The sequence below is a fragment of the Chaetura pelagica genome, unplaced genomic scaffold (genome assembly GCF_000747805.2).
Source record: "Chaetura pelagica isolate M959 unplaced genomic scaffold, ChaPel_1.0 scaffold124, whole genome shotgun sequence".
In the NCBI taxonomy this organism is placed as follows: Eukaryota; Metazoa; Chordata; class Aves; order Apodiformes; family Apodidae; genus Chaetura; species Chaetura pelagica.
In genome coordinates this window covers 2,976,731-2,998,362 of record NW_009952891.1, presented here as the reverse complement: position 1 = coordinate 2,998,362, position 21,632 = coordinate 2,976,731, and the positions used below count along the sequence as shown (strand labels likewise).

The window sequence follows — 21,632 nt, the reverse complement described above, 5'->3', positions numbered from 1 at the left end:
AAAAAAAAATTAAAAATCAGATTGGTGAACGATAAGTGATGCATGTTGACATGGGCAGATTTAACAGGAAGGTGGCACGTGGTTTGAGTTTCCTGAAGAGCCTGAAAATATCACTACCTTGCGTCATGTTACGATCATTCTATAAATACTCAAAAGCAAATATTTTGCTGGCTCAAGCAGAGAAGAGATATGGTCTGTGGTGGCCCTCATCTCTGTCCTAGCTGAAATCTCATGCTGCTGGGATTTTTGTAGCTGTGTTTTGCTGCTATGGGGTACTGGCTGCCTTTACAAGGCACTGCAAGTGGGGTGCTGGTGTGGAGCTCGGGCAGGGTGCTCTGTTAGTGCCGTCTGGGGTTTGTGTGGTGTCCTCCTCACCATGAGAAAGTGGACACTGGTGTGTGGACTGGAGCAACAGGGGAAAATGCATGGAAACAGAGTGGGAGCTGGTGGGCTCATGAGAGATGTAAGTAAGTAATTTTTTAGAGGGGAAGGTATTTGTGGCTCCTGAAGAAGTGCTGGTAGGCAGCTGTCTTAAGTCCTAAGGTGATTTTTGATTTGCAGAGGGACAGTTCACAATCCAGGACAGTATCTGACAAGCACGTTTGAATACTGCCAGTAACTGCACTTGGAAGGTAAAACTTATGTGAAGAAGAAGGCTGGGAGAGGGGCTGGGGGTGCAAGGTTTTGGTTTGAGTGTTTGCTGGAGGTTTCCTGCATAAACACTGCCCAGCTCAGAGTTCCTCCAGCTGCACACTCAGGTGGGGTGGTGTTGCTGCTCCTCCCAGAGTGCTGCCAGTGGAGACGATTTTATCTCTGCACAAACAATGCCAAGACAGTGGCCACTCCAGAACAAACTGAAATAGCTCAGCTCCACCTTTATCTGTGAAAAGGTTCAGATGAACTGGTCTTCTGCCCTGAGCAAGCTGAGCAGAGGTTTGCAGGAGGCAGGAGCTACTGTCACCCACTGTGTGCAGTGCGCACGGTAAAACCTGGTAATTCAGTGTCCAATCCTGTTCATTGTGTACAATTTTTACTGTGTTGGAGAAGCTCAAGAGGCAAATGTGTGTGCTAGTGCACTTGCATATGCAGTGTCTCAACACCGATGCCAGCACAGAACGTTGCTGAGCTGTAGTGCAGCCACAGGGTTCCTGTTGCTGCTTGTTTGCATCCCCTCCTGTTCCGAGCTGTTCTCGCTCGCTGCAGCGGGTGTGGAGTGGAGTGTAGCTGCTCCTGGCTGCCTCTAGCTGCCTGCTTTTGTGTATCAGCTCTTGCTGAGCTCTGATCACGATTTAGGTCTTGTGTAATAGAAATTATGAGAGTCAAGGCCATTCATCTACTTTGGCTGTGGGCAGAGAACAAAAAGGGTATTTGTACAGTGAAGTGGCACTGAATCCTCTACGTCACTGTTTTATGTTTACAGAGCTAAAAGCACAAAAATGACATAAATGGGAACCATCATATACATTGGCACACTTTTAACTCCATTTAGCCTTATTTGTTTGTAAATATTTCTGTGGTTCATCTGTGCTTTAAAGAAGGGAGGAAAAATCCTCCTGCCTCCCTATCCTTGTTTGAGGAAGGTGAAGGGCAGTACTTTGTGGTTGTTCTACTGTATTGCTGTGGATGGATGAATAGCTCTGCATTTTGCTTGTCACCTGACAAGCTGGTCTATACTTAGGTTAGGAGAGAGAGTGTGCAATTCTGAAACCTGTGTTTTCACTTGTGCAGAGGCCAGACCATGTGTGCTGAGTTATCAGAATGAGTTTTAATTGTTTGCTCTTATTTTTCCTGGGACTTACTGGAGTTACAGTTCTGCTATGTCAAACATGTATTCCTTGAAAGCAAGACACCCAAAGGAGAGGTCTTTCAAAATCTGGGGAGTCTTCCTCAGTACCAGCCAGCACAGCAGGTCTGTTTGGAGGAAGAGGAAGTTTGGAAAATCCCATCCCTTTGGTGTTACCATCTCAGTCTCAGCTGAACATGCCATGATGCTGGGCTGGGCACTAACTTGTGGGTGGCAAATGCGTGGTTTTGTTTTCAGCTGAGCTGTTGCTCTTGAGAATAGCAAAGAAAGCTCTAGCTGGTACACGAGGAAACATGACTATCCACTTCTACTACCTTCTCAGCACCCTGAGCAATTAAAGACAAAAGCCTTTGTTCCCTGGTGACTTCAGTCTTAAGAGGCCTTTTAAATTTAATCCTTAGTTTCAGAAAGAAATAATAGGAATTTGTCATTGACAAGAAGGCTGCATGTGAAGGATCCACTCCATAATTCATGAGGTAGGGAGTGTATTGCTGTTGGTGTGCTAAGAAAGGGATCTTCTCCCTCCTCTGCTGTAGGATGTGAATAAGAGCACAGATCTGACATGGGCTGCTGGGGGTCTGAATGCAAATATAGACTATTGGCTTCCTGACTGCTGGAAGATTGTTGCAGACTCAGCCCTACCAAAGGGACTGCTGGGTTTGCCAGATCTCGCTGGAAGGGGCACCTCCTTGCAGTCAGCCACTGCCTCCCAGCTTTGTCTGTGTTCTTGTCCTCGGCAGACGACATTAACTGCCTGACTCTGTCTGAAGTGAATTAAGGACCACTTGTATGATTTTCTTCTTGCAGTCAAGCTGAAGGTGTTACAAGTTCTGACAGAGCTTTGCTAATAGCTGAGCAGCAGCAATGAAGTTAGAATCTGTGATTGCACAGCAAAACTGACCTCTGGCAGTGGAGGTGCAGCCTTTATTTCAGCATTTCTTCTTCTAGTCTGTCTTTCTTGTAATGTGTTTGTGTGCAGTGGCAGAAGGCTCCTGTGTGCTGTCAGTGTCCCAGCTCCATCTGAGTGGAGCCACAGGGGTGTGCTGATACCTAGTGTTGGGGCTGAGCTCTGCTTCAGGAGCCATTGCCTGTGAATGAGGCAGGAGTAAGCAATGTCTTAGTGGTGGAGGAATTTGTTTGCAGTGGGGCTTCCTAGTACAGCTTACAAAAGCTGCGAGATTTAAAAAATAAATAAACTTAACAAAAATTACCTCACTGACACGGAGCAGGAGCTTTTGGTGCAACTGTGTTCATGTCTACGTTTGCAGGAAGTGAGTCATTATTACAAAATCAACCAGCGGAAGAATTTGTGACTTTCATGGCAGTTCCCATTTTGGGCTAAGTCAGATCTCTCCCTCTCTCTAGGTTCTTCTCAGGCATCAGGAATGTCTTCTGAGCCCACTTCATCTGCCTCGCAGCAGTCCTCCAGCTCTCCACCCTCACCCAATTCTCTCCATCTGCCTGAGAACCGCAGGGGCAGGGATCGCTCCCCGTCGCCCATGAGAGGGTACCTCATCCCCAGCCCGCTGCCCACCCGCCGGACCAGGACGTTTTCAGCGTGAGTACCAGGGAACTTGCATCTCAGAGACACAACCAAACAGTTGCCTTTGGGCAGAATGCTCATTCCTCTGCTGAGGTGATGGGAGGCAGGGGGGTGGCTGTCTCTGGAAGATGATTTGGTATTTTACTGTTATCTCTTCTCCAATAAATCCTGATGCCACTAGACTTTTAGTCCAAATCAACTGTCATTTTTCAGTGTTCTGCTTGCATAAATGATTTTCAAAGTCTTTTCTGCTCTTTAAACTATAGTTTTACAGGGAGGGGAAATACGCTAAGAATTTTCAGAACAGTTTATTGTCTGAAGTTTTGCTTCACTTCAGATACTGGGTTGTGGCTCTTGGGACCAGTTCCTGTTGGTGTTTCTTCATCAGCTCCACCTCCTCCTTTGACATGACCTCTCGTCGCCACCCCTGAAGCACTGGACCAGACCTCACTGGAGGTTTTAGTTATTTCACTTCTGACACCTGTGCTAACATCATCCAGATTACATTTTGGGGATGGTCCATGGTTCTGTCACTTTTCAGAAGGCTTTTTCCTCTTTCTGTTAAGCCTTCATATCTCCATTTTAAGAATGCTCAAATAGACCTGTAAAAGGTTATGTTGGTTTTCAAGGTATGAATCCTCATTTCTTTGATTCTCTAAGATTATGTGAGGTTTTCCATAAAAAGAGATTATGTTTGTTGCTTTTTGTAGTTATTTGAGGTAGTGACCCTACCAGCAGAGCTGGCTTTTCTTGACCTTTCCTGTGGCCCCATGCAAGAGCCATGTAGGCTTCTGGAAGCCCCTCACCCAACTGGGTCTACTCCACAGTGCAGCACCAGAGGATGGTGTGGCAAGGTTTGGCTGTTGCAAAAAAAATTCCCAGTGCCTGTGATGGGGCATCCCACTGAGGTGCTGATCTGCAGGAGGCAATGTGGGCTTCTCAGTTAATCTCAGTGGCCTTTCAAATCAGGGTCTGAGGGTGTAACGTGAAGCTGTGGTCAATCAGTTGCACTTCTGCCACAGTCTTGCAGTTACTTCTGTGTACAGGAGGTCTGGTAGTGCCAAGTGAAACACTGTGGAAGTAAGATCTCCAACCCACAGCTACCCTATTTTGTGCTGCTTAAACTACCTGGTGTGCTTTTTCCTTTTTGCTTCTTGCAGTGTTACTCAGCTCTTTTCCGAAAGAGTTACTGATGCAGTTTTAAATAACATCAATCTCAAAGATACTTTGTATTACTTTTGTATTTAAAATGAAGCAAAAAAGAACAGCAACAGCAGAATAAAAATTCCTATGTAGTCAGTTCCAAAAGCCTTCAAATGCCTTAAACTTTGCAAAAGAAGTAGATTGCTAAAAGGAACATAATTTACTTGATAATTAGGATTGTCCTTGAAAAGCAATTCTGTGCTGGTTTGCCTCAGTGCTGTGTTAATAATGACCTCTTTGTAATTCCTCTCAGCTGTTAATCCTGGTCTGGTTTTCACAAAACTAAATGCTTTGTTATTTGGCTTCCACAGTTCTTTAATCACTAATTAGTGTAGGAGACCTGCTGTATTACTTTGTCCAGAAAATCAAAATAGTTCTAAATTTTTATTACTTTTTTCTTAGTGTTTTCTTTAAACAAGAGAAACTCTGGGTGACCTCTGGCCTCACAGTACTGTGGAAAAGATTATTGGGACAGGCAGTGGCTTATTATACAGTGGGATTATTTAATTTTGGTTCATTTCAAATGGGACCTTATTCCCCCTCAGTGCTTTATCTGCTTGAGAGATGCCATTAAACTTTAATGGCTTACTTGGGGTGGTGAGTGCTTTTCTGTGTAACAAAGTGCATCAATAGCTTTATAGAGCTGGAAATGAAGTGATTTAATGAAGATTTCTTCTTTAACTCTTTCATCTCCATTTCTTTAGTATTAGTTTGACTTCAGGAGCAAAGATGTTCTCACATGTTTTTGGTGGTTTTATTTATACTTCAGTAAACTTCAGACATTTGGGAGAGCAATGTCAAAATTGCCACGACACATGTAACCAAATGGCAACACAATCATTTACTGGGTTTGAAGAATCACACTAAAATCCTCTTCTAACACAGAAGCCTCCTGCTGGATAGTCATGGCATGAGAAGGTCCTGGCTGACACACCTGGAAGCTGTCCCATCCGTGCTCAGCAATGAACCACTTTCTTTGTGCTCTCTTTTGCAGCACCGTGAGAGCATCGGAGGGCCCTGTCTACAAAGGTGTCTGTAAATGCTTTTGTCGCTCCAAAGGCCATGGCTTCATTACCCCTGCAGACGGAGGCCCTGACATCTTCGTACACATCTCTGAGTAAGTCATCTTAGATAGTCATCTAAGTCATCTCGGTAGCCAAGGAGGGCTGGAGCTTTGGTTTGCCTTAAGCACTGAATGTTTTTTGATGTTTCAGGTAGAAGAATGTTTTATAATTTGACACACTTACTCAGCAAAGAGGATTTATGCAGATGTTGCTGGCAGTGATAGATTATGCTGTTCTTTTCCTGTATTACTATACATCTGTTGAGTCAAAAAGTAGAAGATAACCCTGTCAAATTTCTTAGAATAAGATGTGCAGTTTCACCCAGACTCACAAACTTGAATTTACCTGAAGCAGAAAATCCATACAGTATCCATTTTTAATTTAAAGGCTTAAAACACTGAAAATGAAGACAGGCTGAGAGAGTTGGGGCTGTTCAGCCTGGAGAAGAGAAGGCTCTGGGGAAAGCTCATAGCAGCTTTCCAATGCCTGAAGGGGCTACAGGAAAGCCGGGGAGGGACTTTTTACAAGGGCTTGTAGTGAGACGACAAGGGGTAATGGATTATAACTGAAAGAGGAGAGATTTAGGTGAGACATTATGAAGAAATTCTTTAGTGTGAAGGTGGTGAGACCCTGGCCCAGCTTTGCTCAGGGAGGCTGTGGCTGCCCCATCCCTTGAAGTGTTCAAGGCCAGGTTGGCTGGGACTTGGAGCAACTTGGTCTGGTGGAAGGTGTCCGTGCCCATGCAGGAGGGTTTGAACTAGATGATCTTTAAGGTCTCTTGCAAATCAAACTATTCTATAAAATTCACTACCTTTACTTAGCACTGTGTGTACCATTATTAAACTAATGGTTGTTTACCTTTACTGTTAAGAAAAGTCTTACTATATTCCTTGAATATAACTAGTTTTCTTTTCAAGCAGTTTATAGCTAAAGCTTTCTCTGTTAAATGGTTCATTAGTACCTCCACTTTTTTTGCCTTGAACACACAGAGAACCATTTCTTCTGAATCTGCCTGTGGGTAGATTAAACAGATAAAACTTTTCAAGTCTCTCACTGAGAATTTTTTCTCCAGTCTAAAATAGTATTTCTAGTCTCCTTTTAAAGTTTGCTGTAGAATTTAAATATAATTTTAAAACAATACACTGTACACATACTTTCAATATATGGAGATAAAATCTCTTCCAGACTCTTGCTCTGTTTCTCTTTGTGTCCATCCCATAATCACATTAGGTCTCTCATCCCTGGTCTTTTGCTGAATTGCTTATCTGCTCTGACCTGGGCATCCTTTGCAACATCAGAGTTTGGTGCAGTCCCAGACAAAGCCTGGCATCCCCGACAGCACAGTGTGCATTCCTTGTTCCTAGATATATGACTTCAGATTTGGCTGCACTGCAGCACATCTTACCTCTGCAGGCCCCTCCTGCCAAGGGGTCCAGGTCATGCTCCCTAACTCCACTGTCTTGGTTATTTATAGTTTGGCTAATCTGCAAGATTAATAGATAATTTTGTATTTGTTTCTAGATTGAGATACTGACCAGCATCAGGGCTGAAACTGGTCTGTGAGGGTGTGTATTAATATTGCTTAACATTTCTTCTCCAATAACATCTTTGAGGTCTATTACCAGTTTTTAGTCTATGTACTGTTTACATTGTTGAAGCTGTATAACCCGTATTTGTTGTTCAGAGTGGTTATCCAGTGGTAAGTCAACAAAAGTCTTACCAAAGTTATTTACACTGCCCCAGCTATCTTTTCTGCTTGTGTGTGTAGCACGTGCCCTTGGAGAAGGAGCACACTGGCCTTTCAGTTTTCTGAAATGTTACTGTATGATGGGGGTTGGCACACCGAAGCTTTTTAGGACTCATAGGTGGAAATGGGCTGAGTGGTCTGATTTACATGTTCAGCCCAAGGAAATGTTACTTAATATCTTATTTTTCTTTCATCTAACATTAATGCATATTTTCTTCTTATTTCATGAATAATTTAAAAATAGCATTTCTTGTATTACAATTTAAAATGTTACTGTGAACATCTTGTCTGAAATCTCCACTTACTGATCAGCAAAGCTTTAGTTAAAACAGCCGTCTCACACAAACATGAATTCTCAGTCCTCTAATGAATTAAGGAATTGTCTATTTTCAGTCCTGTATTTTTCCTCTGTGCTTTATCTTCAAATGAGTTTGGGAAAATTTTCTTCATTTATGTGAAATTAACACTTTTATTACTAAAATCCCTTAAGACATCATGAAAACCCTTTTTGTCTGCTGTGATTTTGGTGGTCCGTGTGAGAGTTCCTCTCTCACAAGAGTCCCCTCTTAGGGGCTGTGCTAGTTCATGTATTGATCTCCTGTACTTTCCAAGTGCTCTGACTGTGAGCCATCAAGAAGCTCTATTTGAGCAATTCTGCTCTGAAAGTGGTGTGCCATCCTCCTGTTTCTTCCACCCACTCAATCTATTCTAAAAATGCAATTGAATGAGTCACCAAGGTTGTAGAAGTTCATGGGCAGCCACACTTCTAAATGTATTTTCAGCATGTTTATTTTGCTGAGGTGTGTCCAGGTCTCTGCTTGCCCTTGGGCTCACACAGCTGTGCCCTCAGGCTGCCCCTGCAGGTGAAAGCTGGAACAGGTGAAGGAGGAGAGGAGGCGAGCCACTGGGGCAAGGCGGGCCTGGCGCTTCAGCTTGATCTCCGGCTTCCCAGGTCTCAACTTGCTGCCCTACCTGCTGGGCCAGGCTGCTGCTCTTCATTGTTGGTTGCTTCATTTCAATCAAATGCTCAGGCAGGTGGGGAACTCTCTGTATGCCCTGTTGCAGTTGTTCTTCAGTTCAGCAGCTCTCACTTTTACTGTAGAGGAGAAGATTGGAGGGATCCTTCTCTACTCTGTCTGCTCTGGAAGGCCCCTGTGCCTTCCTGACAGATGCTTTACCCAATGCACTCTTAACAATTCAAGTGCTGGGCATCCACTGCCTTCTTGGGCAAGTTCTTCCTGTCATTAACAGACCTAGTTCTTAATTGTTTTGGATATTTAGCTGACAATTTGCTTGCTTTCAACATGACCCTTCATCTCCACAGCAGGTAGATGATGCCTTTCCTCTTTAAGCCTATCATTTATGTGTTCAAAGGCTGGTTTCCTTGCTCTTCCAGAAACATTTAATCAAAATTTTATATGGATTTAGTAGGACTAAAAGGTGTGCTTTATGCAACTTTTTAGGCTCAATTTTGCTCCTTTGAAGCCAACAGGATTTTTTTCTATTGAATCAGGACTGGGTCACTGTTTGAAATGTTTCTTATGTAGGTATTGTCTCAGAACTTAAATTAAAAAATACCTGATCTTTCTGCCTCAACCTCTTAGTAAAAAGTGCTGTTATTGAAGTACTGAAGGTTTCAGCATATTGTGTTCTTTAATTACTTGTGGATTTGAATAGTTGGAAACACCTTTTAGTGCTAGAGAGTGGTGGTATTACTGTCTTAATTCTGATGCAAGGCAGCACTGGAGAGATGAGTTAATAATGCCTTTCATTTCAGTTTATTTCACAGTGAAGTGGAAGCATTGCTCTTTATTAATGGGAATTGCTTATTGCAGCAGCATTCTGTAACCATCACTGGGGCTCAGGGGACTCCAATGACTCTGGTTTCTCTAGTGAGTTTTAAGATACCATTTATGCTTATCATGTGATTCTTTTCTGCCTATTTCACTCTGTTAAACCTCCATGTGAGAGAGACATCAATCTGTTCACTGTCTTGGTGCAGCATAGGCATCTACTTCTGAAATGAAAGCAGATGGTTTCTGCTGCATCAGTTCTTCCTGAAAGCTAGGATTTCAGGAATGTGGATAAAACAGCACAACAGTTTGGATTCAGCAAGATGGACATTCCCTCTGTGCTCTTCACTAAGCTGTAATGGTTAGTGAAGGTTTTGAGCATTGGGACCAGCTGCCTGTTGTGCAGATTAATATGATTTTAAACATAAAAAAATAATTTGAGGAATTAAATTTTATTTCTTCCCTAAGCTTTGAGGAATTGCAAGATTAAACTTAAATGAAAATGTCTTCTGTAAAATGGGATGTCTGTTTCCCATAGCTTTCCATTTCATTTTGTGAGATAATAACACTTAGCATGGTGGTTTTATTTCCATAATTGAGCATTAGCCTAAAAATAAGGTAAAAAATATGTGGCATTCAAAAGTTTCTTCAGTTGGCATCTGCTACATTTTAATTTTCAGTATCTGTGTGAGAGTTTAAGGTGATTGTGGGCATTTGGGCATGTTTTATGAATGGAACTTGCAGCAGACCTGCATTACTGTGGAGTTGGACTTGTTAGGTGTGGGTAGAAATGCAGTCCAAGAAAAGGCATTTTGAAATGCAGGTTTTAAATGTGGTTTTTGTCTGTGTGGCTTTCTCTGGAGACTTCAGAGAAGATTTTGTTTGGGTTGTGGTAATGCTTGTGTGAAGCCAGTTCTCCTTTCTAACTGCTTAGGTACCAATATACTGAACTGTGCAATTAACCACGGCAGCTTGGAGTTCTCTGGAAATGCTGGCACTTTAGAGCCATCCTTGTGCAGCAGGTCGAGGCACGGTGGCAGCTCTGGTGACAGTCACTGCAGGTGAAAGTCACTGCAGGTGGCAGCAGCTTCCTGGCAGTGCTCACGGCACCTTCTTGGGTTGGTCTGCAGGTAAAGCAAGTGTGGCTGGAACCCTGTGCCACACCTGCAGCTCCATCAGTGCTTGAGATAGGCAGGTCAGAGCCAGCTCATGCACACCCATGGGAGCGGCTGTTCCTGCCTGCAGGCTGGGGTCCTGGCACAGGAGAGCACTGTCACAGCCCTGCCACACACACACAGCCTCATTGCTGCCTGCTGCAGTGCCTGCACAGCGAGTTCAGCTGCTTTGTGTCACTGGAAACCCTCCTCCACGTGGTGTAAACAATTGCACTAGGAAAACGTTGTGGCTCGTTGAGTGTGGTGAGATTTTGTTGTTCTCCATTTGATACTTCGCCCTTCTTCAGAACAGAGAACAAAATGTGCTTGCTAATTGTAAGTGTACCCTAGCTGGCAAGTGTGGGGATGGAGGAGCTGCTGAGATGATAATTCTGGATAATGTCTCTGAAAAGCTGGGAGAAAAGGCAAATTCATTTGCCTCAAGTGAAATTTTTAAAAGCCTTTAATTATGTTTTTAACTGTGACATGTACTGTTCATACTTTCATTCCCATCAGCCTGTCTCATGATCCACTGTCACCAAATGGATGGTGTTATTGTAGCATCAGTGCTGAGAACTATATCCTCCTTGGTATCCTACCTCCTCTGCTGTTTCTTCATGGCAGGGATAAGTCAGCTCTCACAAGTACAAGACACTTTGGTCGTTACTGAAATATAACAGCTATAGTGGCTTCAGTCTCACTCTCATGCCACTCTTCCTGATGTAGATGTGGCATGTTTCTGGAGAGCAGACCACAAATCCCTGCAGTGCTGGCTGTTGAATTCCCCAGCTTCTGCTGGGGGTGGCTGCCTGTTCATCTTGGCTCACCTTTCAAAAGGGGGGTCCTGAGGGCAAGGGGGGAGGTGGGGTGTGGCCTGTAGTGGCAGGTGAAATGATGTGCACTGCATAAAAATCCCGCTCTTCTCTCCCAGTGTATTCTGGGCTCTTGCATTTGGCTGGGATTTGGCCTGAAGCCTGTGTACCTGCAAGGGCAAAGCAAAGAGGTGGATCACCAGAGAGAAGAGACGAATGAATGACCACACAGATTTTATTTTGCAAAAGCAGCTGATTTAATGGAAAAGAAAAAAAAACCTGTGCAGTGCTTGTGGGTTTTCTGCAGTTTGTTAGTACTTGGCTCTGAAGGGGAAGATGCTGCATTGCAGAGGCCTTGAGGCTGTCCTTCAGGCTGGATTCCTGACCCCATGCTTAGTAATGGCTTTGGAGAATTGATGTTGTACTTCCCCTGGGACACTGACACACACACCCTTGGGTCCCTGCAGAGATTGTGGGTTTGCTGTGCTTTGCTGGTACAGTGTGTTATAATCTCACGAGATGATGCTTATAATGTCTCTAGCTCAGGAGTACTGAACAGCACAGAAGTGCTCTCCCAGTAGTCCCATCTCAGATTCTGGCCCTGCCGAAGAGGTACTATCAGCCACATCCTTCTGCAGGGAGGAGCCCAGCTCTGTCCCTGCTGCTATCCTGCTGCATTCAGGAGCTGGCTTTGAGCTTTTAATGTCCATGGCGAGATCATCTTTTCATGCTCCTTTCTTTCCTCTGATTTTCTGCCAGATCACAATGTTAAATCTAAAGCATTAATGGCTCATCTATTCTTATGGTTCTTCTGTGATGCTGTTTTCCCAGTGATGTCTAGCAATATGGGTTGGAAATTAACTGATCATTAAAAAGAAACTGAGAGCTGAACCTGTGTTGAGAGAATGAACCTTTCTGGCCTCTGCTTTTTTTGTGAACCTTCAGCAAAATTTTCAGCTGGCTGCAACTGACTGCTCTGGGGCTACTGGGATATCTGAGATTTCTGATTTCCTTGAAAATACTTAAAGCACTTGATGACTTACCTGCTTTGGACTGCAAACCTCCTTTCCTGACGTGCTTCCTTTCTGGTGCCTTGTTGGATCTGTTGAAGTAGATTAACTGGGGCAGGGAGGAGAGGCAGCAGAGTATCACATCTTACTGAAGATAAATCTGTACATTAAGAGAACATGGATAGCCTTTTCCTAAGGGTTCCCCACACCCCCCAGCTTGGCTCAGAAAACGCACAGATTGCACTGGTGCGTGCAGGGGAGCCAGCTTGCTGTGATCATGATTGTAGGAAAACCTTTCCAGAATCTCCACCTAAATTATATGAACTGTATTAGGTCAAAGCCAAGACTTATACTCTGCTTGTAAGCCAGGTAGTAGGCACTGGAGAAATCTGTGGCTACTGCAGGATGGATGGGGGTTCTTTGTGGTTAGTGAGCACAGAACATAACTGCCCTGGGCTTTGTTTTCCAGATGCAAACAGTAGGTACTGTGACAGGATCCAAGATGCATGCTTGCAGGAACAGGCATCTTCTGTACCTCTGACTAAGTCCACTGTCCGGAACGGGGCAAGATAACAGTTGAGATGTATATGGATAAAACAAGAATACATCTCATCTGCTATCTTGCCCCGTTGGGGACACCCACATAGGCATCCCTGCTTCTGCTTTGCCTGCCAGCCAGCTGGATAAGGTCATCGCTGGTTTTGCTGATGAATGCTGGAGCTGCCAGGTTACCCTGGGACTGCATGGGGTTAGTAATTCATAATAGTTCATTACTCTGTCATGTCCTGCTGTTTAATAAAAATAGAGGTTTTCTGGGAGGTGTTTTGAGGTGTTAAATCAACTTTAGGAAGCCCACAAGTTAACACAGCCCATTTATCCATGGGAAGTGGCATCATGGTGTGATCTGTGGTGGGTGTGTTGACTGGCACTGAAAACTCTTGTTCAAAACTGTTTCCCTGCGACTTAGTCTTTGTCCCAAGAGGTTTAACTAGGGCCCTGGAATATGAATAGCAGGTGTGAGAAAGAACTAGAACATTCCTTATTTAGGTAATTTCCTAATAACCTCCCACTTCCCTAAAAATAGTGCAGGATAAAATGCTCCACCATACCAGACAGGCACTGAGCTGGGAAATGGGAGTTGCTGAATAATCTAAAACTCACTCTATTGTGTCTTACTCTGACACTAACATCAGGAAACCGTTTTCTATTTTTAGTTTAATTTATTGAACTGTCTTAAAGATCCTGGATGTATAGATATCCATTATTTTGAATAGATCATGCATACCAATATCTTAAATAGCTGTGAAAACCTCCACCTTTCTCTAGATCAACATTTAATATATAGCTAGGGGAAAAGTAAAAAATACAGATCTAGAAATATTTAATACATTTATAACATCAAAAAGTCCATGTTTAACGTCCTCTACCAAATTATCCAAGTAAGTTATATTGTATATAGAGTGACTGTAGCAAGCTGAATCTTTTCCAAGATTTCAGTTTCCTTTCTCTGATTTGTTCCAGTTCATTTCCCTCCCAGCACTTGAGGCAATTGCTTGTCAGTGGAGGATCTTCCCACAGCTTTGTGTCGGGCTCTGCCTCCAGTGCCATACAATCTCATCACATTTCAATTGCCATTAAGTGCTCTTTCTTGACACCACCAGCAGTAACACACAATCCTGATGTTGTTTGTTCATGCTTCTAAGCATCACATAGTGGTAACAATGCTGGTGTAAGTCTACACCTGTCTCAGAAGCTGCATTTGGTGGAGAAACACTGCTGGGAACACTGGTCAGAAGCAGATTTACTCAGGCTGCAAACTAAGACTCTTGTCCTCCTGTTTTTCATATTCACTGGGGGCCATAAGTTAATAATCTTCAGTAGGTATCAAGGGTAACTGGTCATCAGAAAGCAGCAGGAAGGAAGAGACTTTCTGATCTGTGAGAAACAAGTTTGAAGGCCAAAAGCAGAAAAAGAAATTTGAGCTGTTTATGTGGCCACAACATTTTTGTACGGCTGTGCAAAAGACAGACCTGCTCTTAATAGGTAAACTCACCTCAACGAGCAGGGAAGGAAAAAAGACAAACGAGGGGATGAGAAGAAGCCATGTTGGGGTGGAATAAGGTTTTATCACAACCTTCTGTCTTTTGTAATGTCAGTTTGGATAAAGAAAAAAACCAACAAGGCATCTGAAGCTGTAAGCATAGTGCTTAGTCTTGTGCTTTCTAGTGGAGAAAAGCATACCTTTCTGGGTAATTCTTTGGGCTGTTCAGATTTTATAGTGAATATGATCTCTTTAGAAGAAGGAGCAGGAGTAATTAACCTCATGAGTCAAGAGTGAGAAATTTGGGTCAGCAGATGTTTTTGAGTTTGTTTTTTTGTATGTGTTTTGTTTGTTTGGTTTGGGGTTTTTTTTGTGTGGGTTTCCCCTCCCCCTCCCCTGTGCATACCAGGGGCTGTAGACAGTACCTGAACTAGTCAATTGACAAGTACTGGGGGATGCAGTGGCTCTCAGTGACAGCTGAGTGTGCCCTCCAGTTTGGAATAGTCCCTTTGCTTCTCTTCTCTCTGACTGCAGCCTGTCATCTATTAAGCAAACTCCTTCTGTGTGTGTTCTGATTCACTTGTTCTTCATGTCTTGGCAAAACAGGACCACTATGGTTACCAGTACACCTACAGCCCTTTCTTACCAGAACCCATCCTGATGTCTATTCATATTTCAATTAAAAACCAAACTCACTCCAAAAAAACATCATTTTTCTTGGGAATTAAGCTTTACTTCTTCACTTGAATTTGAAGATTCAAGTGTTATCTAGTTTATCTGGTTTTCAGGAGCTCAAAACACTGTTCATTGGCATGTCTTTGGTGCTTCAGGAGACAGTGTGAATACGTTTTCCTTCCACATTAACCATACCTACCAATACCTTTTCCAGATTCCACATGTTTTTTTGCTAACTGTATCTCGTCCTGCTTTATGGGAGCTTTTACAGAATATGTAAGGTTCCTTTTTGTTTAAAAAAACAACAACTTTCAGCCAAACATGAGATCCCTTCCTGGGCAGGGCATCCGTTTCATTTGATGCTTGCAAAGCAGTAACTCTGAACACATGCTTGCTGTATGTTCAGCCTCTGAGCAAGAACCAAAGCCAATACCTGGGGCTGTGGGCTGAGCAGCTGTAATGTCAAGAAGCAGCACAGCTTCAGTCCCAGCCCCACCTCATTGGTCTGCCTGTGCTCCCTGAAACACTGTCCACAGCTGGTCCTGGTGCTTGAGGCCACATGAAGAAACATGTTTCATTGCAGCTTGTTCCAGTGGCTCAGCTGGACTTGAGTCAGTGTAGCCTTTCTGCTTTGGCTTGAATTGTCTACATTGATTACATCTGAGCTGGGAAATGTTTCTGCTCACTGTGTTTAGCTAGTATTGCCTTCTACTGAAAGATGCCACCTTGCTCAGGTGGGACTAACATCCTGCATGGGTTGTGTTGTGAGTTACTGCTCATGGCAGTGTAGTTTTAACTCGATAGCATTGCTGTTTTTTTGGCAACAAAGGATCATTCAGGAGATTCAAGTGGGAAAGATCGTGTCATTCTTTTTACATGGCATACCTATTTTCACTTTTGTTTTGACCCTCTCTTGTAGCTCTTTTGGGGAGACTTCTAAGGCTCTGAGACAGTACAAGTAGCATCTTCTCATCCTTGCTTGAAATTCCTGGTTTCAAAGTCAGGGTAAGCTCCAGGGAATGTGGTGGCAAATTCCTTTGGCAGTAAAACAGTAAACAAATCTCTGCTTCTGAAAGGACAGGAAGTATTGGGTGTTCAGCCCCTTCACAACTGAAGAAATCTTAAACCGGTTAGCAGTGGGGGAGATGGGCTATAACTGAAGGCAATAACTAAAGAGGTCATTCCCAGCAAGCATCTAGACATGGGAGCTTGAACCTAGTCTGACAGGTTGGCCTTGAGACTTTGAAAGTAAATAAAGGTCAGTCAGATCAGCCTGCATGGGGAGGAAAGGGCTGTCAGGTCTTGACTCTCTGTAAATATTTTTCTACCTTCAATTTGCGGCCGTGTGTCCAGACTCTGCTCTGGAGAGTTCAGCTTAGGACATGCCCTCTTGGGTCTGATTCCTGCAGCCACAGGCAGCTCTGGAGTAGAGGTTTAGCACAGGAAAATGAAGTCTGAAGGATGTGTGTTTCAAGCTACAGAAATGCCTTTAACTCCTTGTAGCAGGTTTTAGATCCATGTTTAGATACAGGAGCATTTTCAGTATCATGTTACAATCAGTTAACAAACAATGACTTTTCTTCTGAGTTTCCCATGGGACAAGTCACAATTTATGGGTCAGTTTTAGCTTCCCCAGTAGATGCCTGCATAGCCCATCTCATCCCTGAGCATAGGCTGCTGCTGCCCAGCCACAGCCTGGTGCACCAGCTCCCTTAGCAGCAGCTGGGATGCACAAGTCAGAGGGGAGCAGAAGCTGAGGAAGCCTTGAAAGGGAGAAGTGTGAGGGAGCTTCAGAGCAGAAGAGTGACAGTAAGTGACAGTATATTTACCTCCTATCAGTCCTGCCAGTTTTTCCTGCAATAGAAAAGCTGTAACAATAATGGGTCACAAGGTGAGAGTGGATACAAAGGTCTCTACAATAAGAGAAACATTTGTGGGGTAAAATTCCTGGGTGGCATAAGTATGTTTTCAGTGTGCTCTCAGTGAAGGCAAATAACAAATTCAGTGGTGTTTATCTGTTAACAAATGCAAAGGCTGCTGAGCAACATTGAAAAAAAACAACCCTCAAACAACAAGAAATCTAGGGCCTATGTTGTCAGAGAAGGGAAACTGAGCATGGGATCAGGTAGGTATATTAAAAGAAAGGTGAAGTAGCATCCTTTCTACTGTCAGAGAATCATCGTAATGCAGGTTGAAAGGCATCTCTGCCTGTCCTTGTTGGTGCATGCTGGGATTTTTATGAAAAAGCTCTAATCTTGAATGCAGTGGTAGAGGCAAGGGAGGCTGTGAACCTTGGCAGTCCTCTGTTTCATCAGTACTGGGTTCTGGTGACAGCCCTTTTGCCACTTCCTGCTGTTCCCAGGTGAGGACTTGTGTGCACTGACACAGGCACCATTCAAGTCCTCCAGCTCCTGAGTCATCACGCTGGTAGAAACTAGGTAGGAGGGAGCTACTCTTGGCAGTTTTCCTAAGTGCTGGATGCTGGGGGAAAGTTCTGCAATGTAATATGTCTGGGTCACAAGTCTCCCTTTTAGCAACAAGTAATTTTTAAGTATTCCACGCTGTGTCTTACTTGGGCTCTTTTTTCCTTTATATCTCAGATTAATAATGTTGTGGTGGAATAACCTAATGGTAAAATCAACGGTTGGCAGGGTACAATCCTTTAAAAAAACAGAGAGTGGAAAAAAAAAGCCTCAAGAACATGGAAGAAGGAAAAAAAAATATATATCCCTATAGTTTAAAAGAACAAACCTACAAACGAAATGCCAAACAGTGTGTGCCCTGCCCTCTAGTGCTGCCAGAGAGTAAGAGGTTGTGACATGATTCTCAGCACTGTTGTTCAAGGCACGCTTTGCTGATTATTTTTTGAAGGCATATTACAGTGTGTGTGGGGGTTGTCTTTGGCTTTGTCTGTTTGATTTTGTGGGGTTTTTTTTACAGTGGTGGTAGTGTTTATAGTGTTTTCATAGGATTTTGCTGCAAGACAACCAAAATCAACCCAAGCTTTGATGGCCGATGGGCTCCGAAGTACCTTGAGCACCTAAGATAATAATTATGGTAAAAATTTAAATAAGCTGCAGAAGAGTAAGAGTGTTTATGTCATTGATGATTAACTGAAGCTTCTCCTCCACAGTATTGAAGGCGAGTATGTTCCTGTGGCAGGCGATGAGGTCACCTACAAGATGTGCACCATCCCTCCAAAGAATGAGAAGCTCCAGGCCGTGGAGGTGGTGATTACCCATCTAGCTCCTGGAACCAAGCACGAGACCTGGTCGGGCCATGTTGTCAGCTCCTGAGGTTTTCCAGAGAGAGTGCAGCCACTGCCTGACTGGTCACTGCTGCAGGGGAACTGTCCTAAGAATATTCTACCTATTGTGTGGGAGAAAATAACTGCATTGTCAATAAAGCCGAAGCAGGCCAAAATTACCATTTGTACAGCTGGCCTGGGGAAAAAAAAACAACCAACAAACAAAAAGGCAATTCAAATGCTAATGAAAAAAATCTAGCCTTAAGGGTTTACAAAAAAAGGTATCTTAGAGAGACCTAGTTTGTGTGCTTGGTGGAGGGTGAGAGGTTTGGTTTTTCTTTTATCTTGTGAACTGATTCCAGTAAATGCCCATGGGAATCAGGGAGAGGTTTTAAGGAGAGTTCCTCTACTGCAAACAGCCTTAGCAGGGGAGGCCCTGCCGGGGTGTGAGCACTTCGTTCCTTTGAGCTGCTCTTCTCTAAGGGCTGAAGTACACTTACTGCTGATAACAGTGCCTGAATACCTTGGCTTGAGAGAGAGAGGGGTTCATTGCTGCAATTTGTTTTCCTCGTGGAAGGAAGTTCACAAACAGAGCAGTTGCTGCCGAGTGGAAAATCTCCATCTGGTGGTTACGCTCCGATGGCCCGGCTGGGTGCCCTTCAGGTGCAAAGGGCATGTCTGCAGATGTGCAGAATATTGTCGTTTTAAAGCCTGGATTGTCTGAGAATTTACTTAGGTGCCTTGATGGTTGATTAGCAACTTAATTTATAGGCCAGTATTGAAAAAAAACAACCCTCAACCAACCAAAAAAAACCACAAAAATTTAAAAAATTTGCTTCAAGATAAGTGGTAGAAAGTTGTAGAGTAGCAGACACTTCATAGCCTCTGACTGTGCCTGAATTTAGACAAAGCTGAAGATTACCTTCTTGATTGCATATAGCTGAATGTCTGCCATGGTATTTCACTGGGCAGGCAGAATAGCTGCACTTCTGGAAAGCAAGTTACATGCTATTCAGTTGACTGTGTATGAAATACTGTGTGAGTTACTCAATAGGCTCAGCTGTCTCTGTGCAGTAGATTCTGCAGCTGTTTCCCTGGAAAACTTGCTTGGTAGGCTGTGATGTGACCACCTTTGCCCTGACTCTTCTTTGCCTGCAGAATTCCGTGTAGTTGTAGTGTAACTAACTTAGTTCTGTTCCTATTTGCCTTCCACATCTTTGTTTTTTTTTTTTTTTCAAACGAAGCATTTTTCTGTTATGTTCCTAACAGTGCATTTTTATTGACTTTGCAAATAAAAAAAAAGAAAAAAAGCTGGTATGATACTCTTCTGTTGTGTGAAACTGTAAAAATTCAGTTGCCTCTTTGCAGTTTCAACAATAGGTGCTGGCTCTCAGGAAATGTCTTAGACTGTTTCACAGCAGATGAGCTGAGGTCTGACCTGGGGAGAGCACAGATACACGAGGTCAGTAACTGCTGTGATGCCTTGTTTTACCTTAGTTGGACCCGTATTACACTACAGTGCACAATATTGACCAGCCTGTAGTGGAGTCTGGGGATTTTGTTTCTTTTATATTAACAGTAAGACTTAGTAGCAGTGGATTTGGCCTATCACACACTGCTCTTTGACAAGAAATGTGACCAATATAAGGTTTAACATAGCCCTTCAGTCTGCTCCCTGTGTACTTGGTGTTGAAGATGATCAGTATTAGAGAGGGGGGAGAGTGCAGATGCCTGTGTATGTACCTGTATCAGTATAAAGTTTTTTAAAGAGCTTTGTAGTATCACCTGACTGGCATTACCAGAACAATTAAGGAGTAATCTAGCAAATTTTCTAGCTGCTTAATTGGTTAATGTATAATATATACTACTTCTGTAAATAAATTTATTTTAATTATATAATATTTAATAGCTATTATTTATATGAACATATAATAGGGGGTAACTGGAAGGTATAGCACAGTCATTTCAGCTGAAACTTGGGAGGAAGGCGGCCAGAACACTTCAGAAGGGGCTCCCAAGGCAGCACAGCCAAAATAGTGTCAGCAAAGCTTTAGCTGAAGAGGGGCTGCTGAAAGCAAGGAGGATTGTGCTTGTTTAAACTCAAAATAGAGGAAGTCAGATGGGAACAAGGAACTAGGCAGTATGGAGTTGCTTTTTGTTTTCTGTTTCTTCTCCCCCAGAGACAGACTGTGTGCTTCTCACCTGTTGGCATGAGAGGAAGAAGATAGACCTGAGCCACTGGCAGTGTTTGCCCAAGACTGACTAATAAGCTAACTTTTAAGATCTGAACATACACAGGTACAGTGCACAGAGATGATTGTATTTGAGGCTGGTAACAAACTGGTTTTGGCCCTGCACAGGATGTTTTGCACAGGTAACTTTCGGCAAATACAGGAAGCAACCATGCATTAAGTAACCAAATAATCAGATACACTGCATATGTGTACACACAAAGCAGCAGCTATTAAAATCTGTCAGTTTTTAAAGAGCCTTCCTGCACTGCAGACATTTCAGGTCCAAAGTCAGCCCCCATGAAAATAGTTGAGGTTAAATTACAGTCACAGTCTTGGGGTGGAAAAGGGACACAAGCGGTACATGAGAAGGGGGTGAGAAGATGAGGTAATTCTGATACATGAGAGCATCACAGTTACCCCTCCTTTTTTGTCAGCCCTTTGGGGGATTTTGATTTGTAGACAAATATTGTATTGTCCCCTTTTTTACTGTATAAGTGTAATATAAACTTGGAAAGATTCAAGTAAATAGTATCTTTTTACAGACAGACAGCATACTGAGGGTTTGCTTGACATATTTTATTTGCCAAAATGACAAATCAAAATAGCAGTTTTTCATGTTACAATGAGATTTTATTATCCATTAGTAAATTAAACTGTTCATACACAAGATACTTTCCTTATGCCAGATGAGAAAAGTAAAATTAACATGTTGTTACTCTGATTGCCATGCTTTAAATTGAATTTTAATAAAACATAGTTTATGTAATTTTTCTTAGTATTAAAATCTAATCTACCCTTAAGGTCTTACCAGGATAATCAGGAATGTAATTAGTGACGGAAATACATTTTGCTACTATGCTCAATTTGTTTTAATTCTATCTTTTTTTCTTTTTTATATTTAAAAATTCTCAAAAAAGTGTTGGTACCATGAACTGTACTGTGCATTGGCACCACAATTGTACTAAGGAGTTAACTTTAGCACCGGTTGGTCCAGCCTTCCCAATGCTGGTAGACTCAATGAACATTCTCAGTGTACACTGGAACATGTGAGCTCAGGGACTATCTGGCTCAGTTCTACCTTCCCACCCCCAGAAAGAAATAAAACCTGTCTCTCTTATTCATCTTCCAGTTATAACAAGAAAATCTGAACCATCTTGTAATTAATGTCTTCCTAGCATAAGGTGGTATTTAAAAAAAACAACTTAAAAAATGTTAATCTTTTAAATAGCAGCTTCCCTTCTGTAATGACTGACCAATCGTGATAAACAATATAGAATTAAGGAAGATATTCTGAGTTATTAAGCT

At 42.9% G+C, this 21,632-nt stretch overlaps 1 protein-coding gene across 1 annotated transcript; it reads left to right on the top strand.

Moving 5' to 3' along the window:
- Window positions 1–3,184: 3,184 nt before the first annotated feature.
- CARHSP1 (calcium regulated heat stable protein 1, 24kDa) lies at window positions 3,185–18,186 on the top strand. The gene is made up of 3 exons (XM_009995502.1): window positions 3,185–3,362; window positions 5,545–5,667; window positions 17,980–18,186. The coding sequence occupies exons 1-3, from the start codon at window positions 3,190–3,192 to the stop codon at window positions 18,140–18,142; spliced, it is 459 nt and encodes a 152-aa protein (XP_009993804.1). The 5' UTR covers window positions 3,185–3,189; the 3' UTR covers window positions 18,143–18,186.
- The last annotated feature ends 3,446 nt before the right edge of the window (window positions 18,187–21,632 follow it).

What these genes read in the sequence shown, in the direction of transcription:
- CARHSP1 (XM_009995502.1), top strand. Translation starts at nt 3,190, where the DNA reads ATGTCTTCTGAGCCCACTTCATCTGCCTCGCAGCAGTCCTCCAGCTCT. An exon ending in CGGACCAGGACGTTTTCAGC is followed by an intron (nt 3,363 to 5,544) that starts GTGAGTACCAGG and finishes TCTCTTTTGCAG; the next exon opens with CACCGTGAGAGCATCGGAGG. An exon ending in ATCTTCGTACACATCTCTGA is followed by an intron (nt 5,668 to 17,979) that starts GTAAGTCATCTT and finishes TCTCCTCCACAG; the next exon opens with TATTGAAGGCGAGTATGTTC.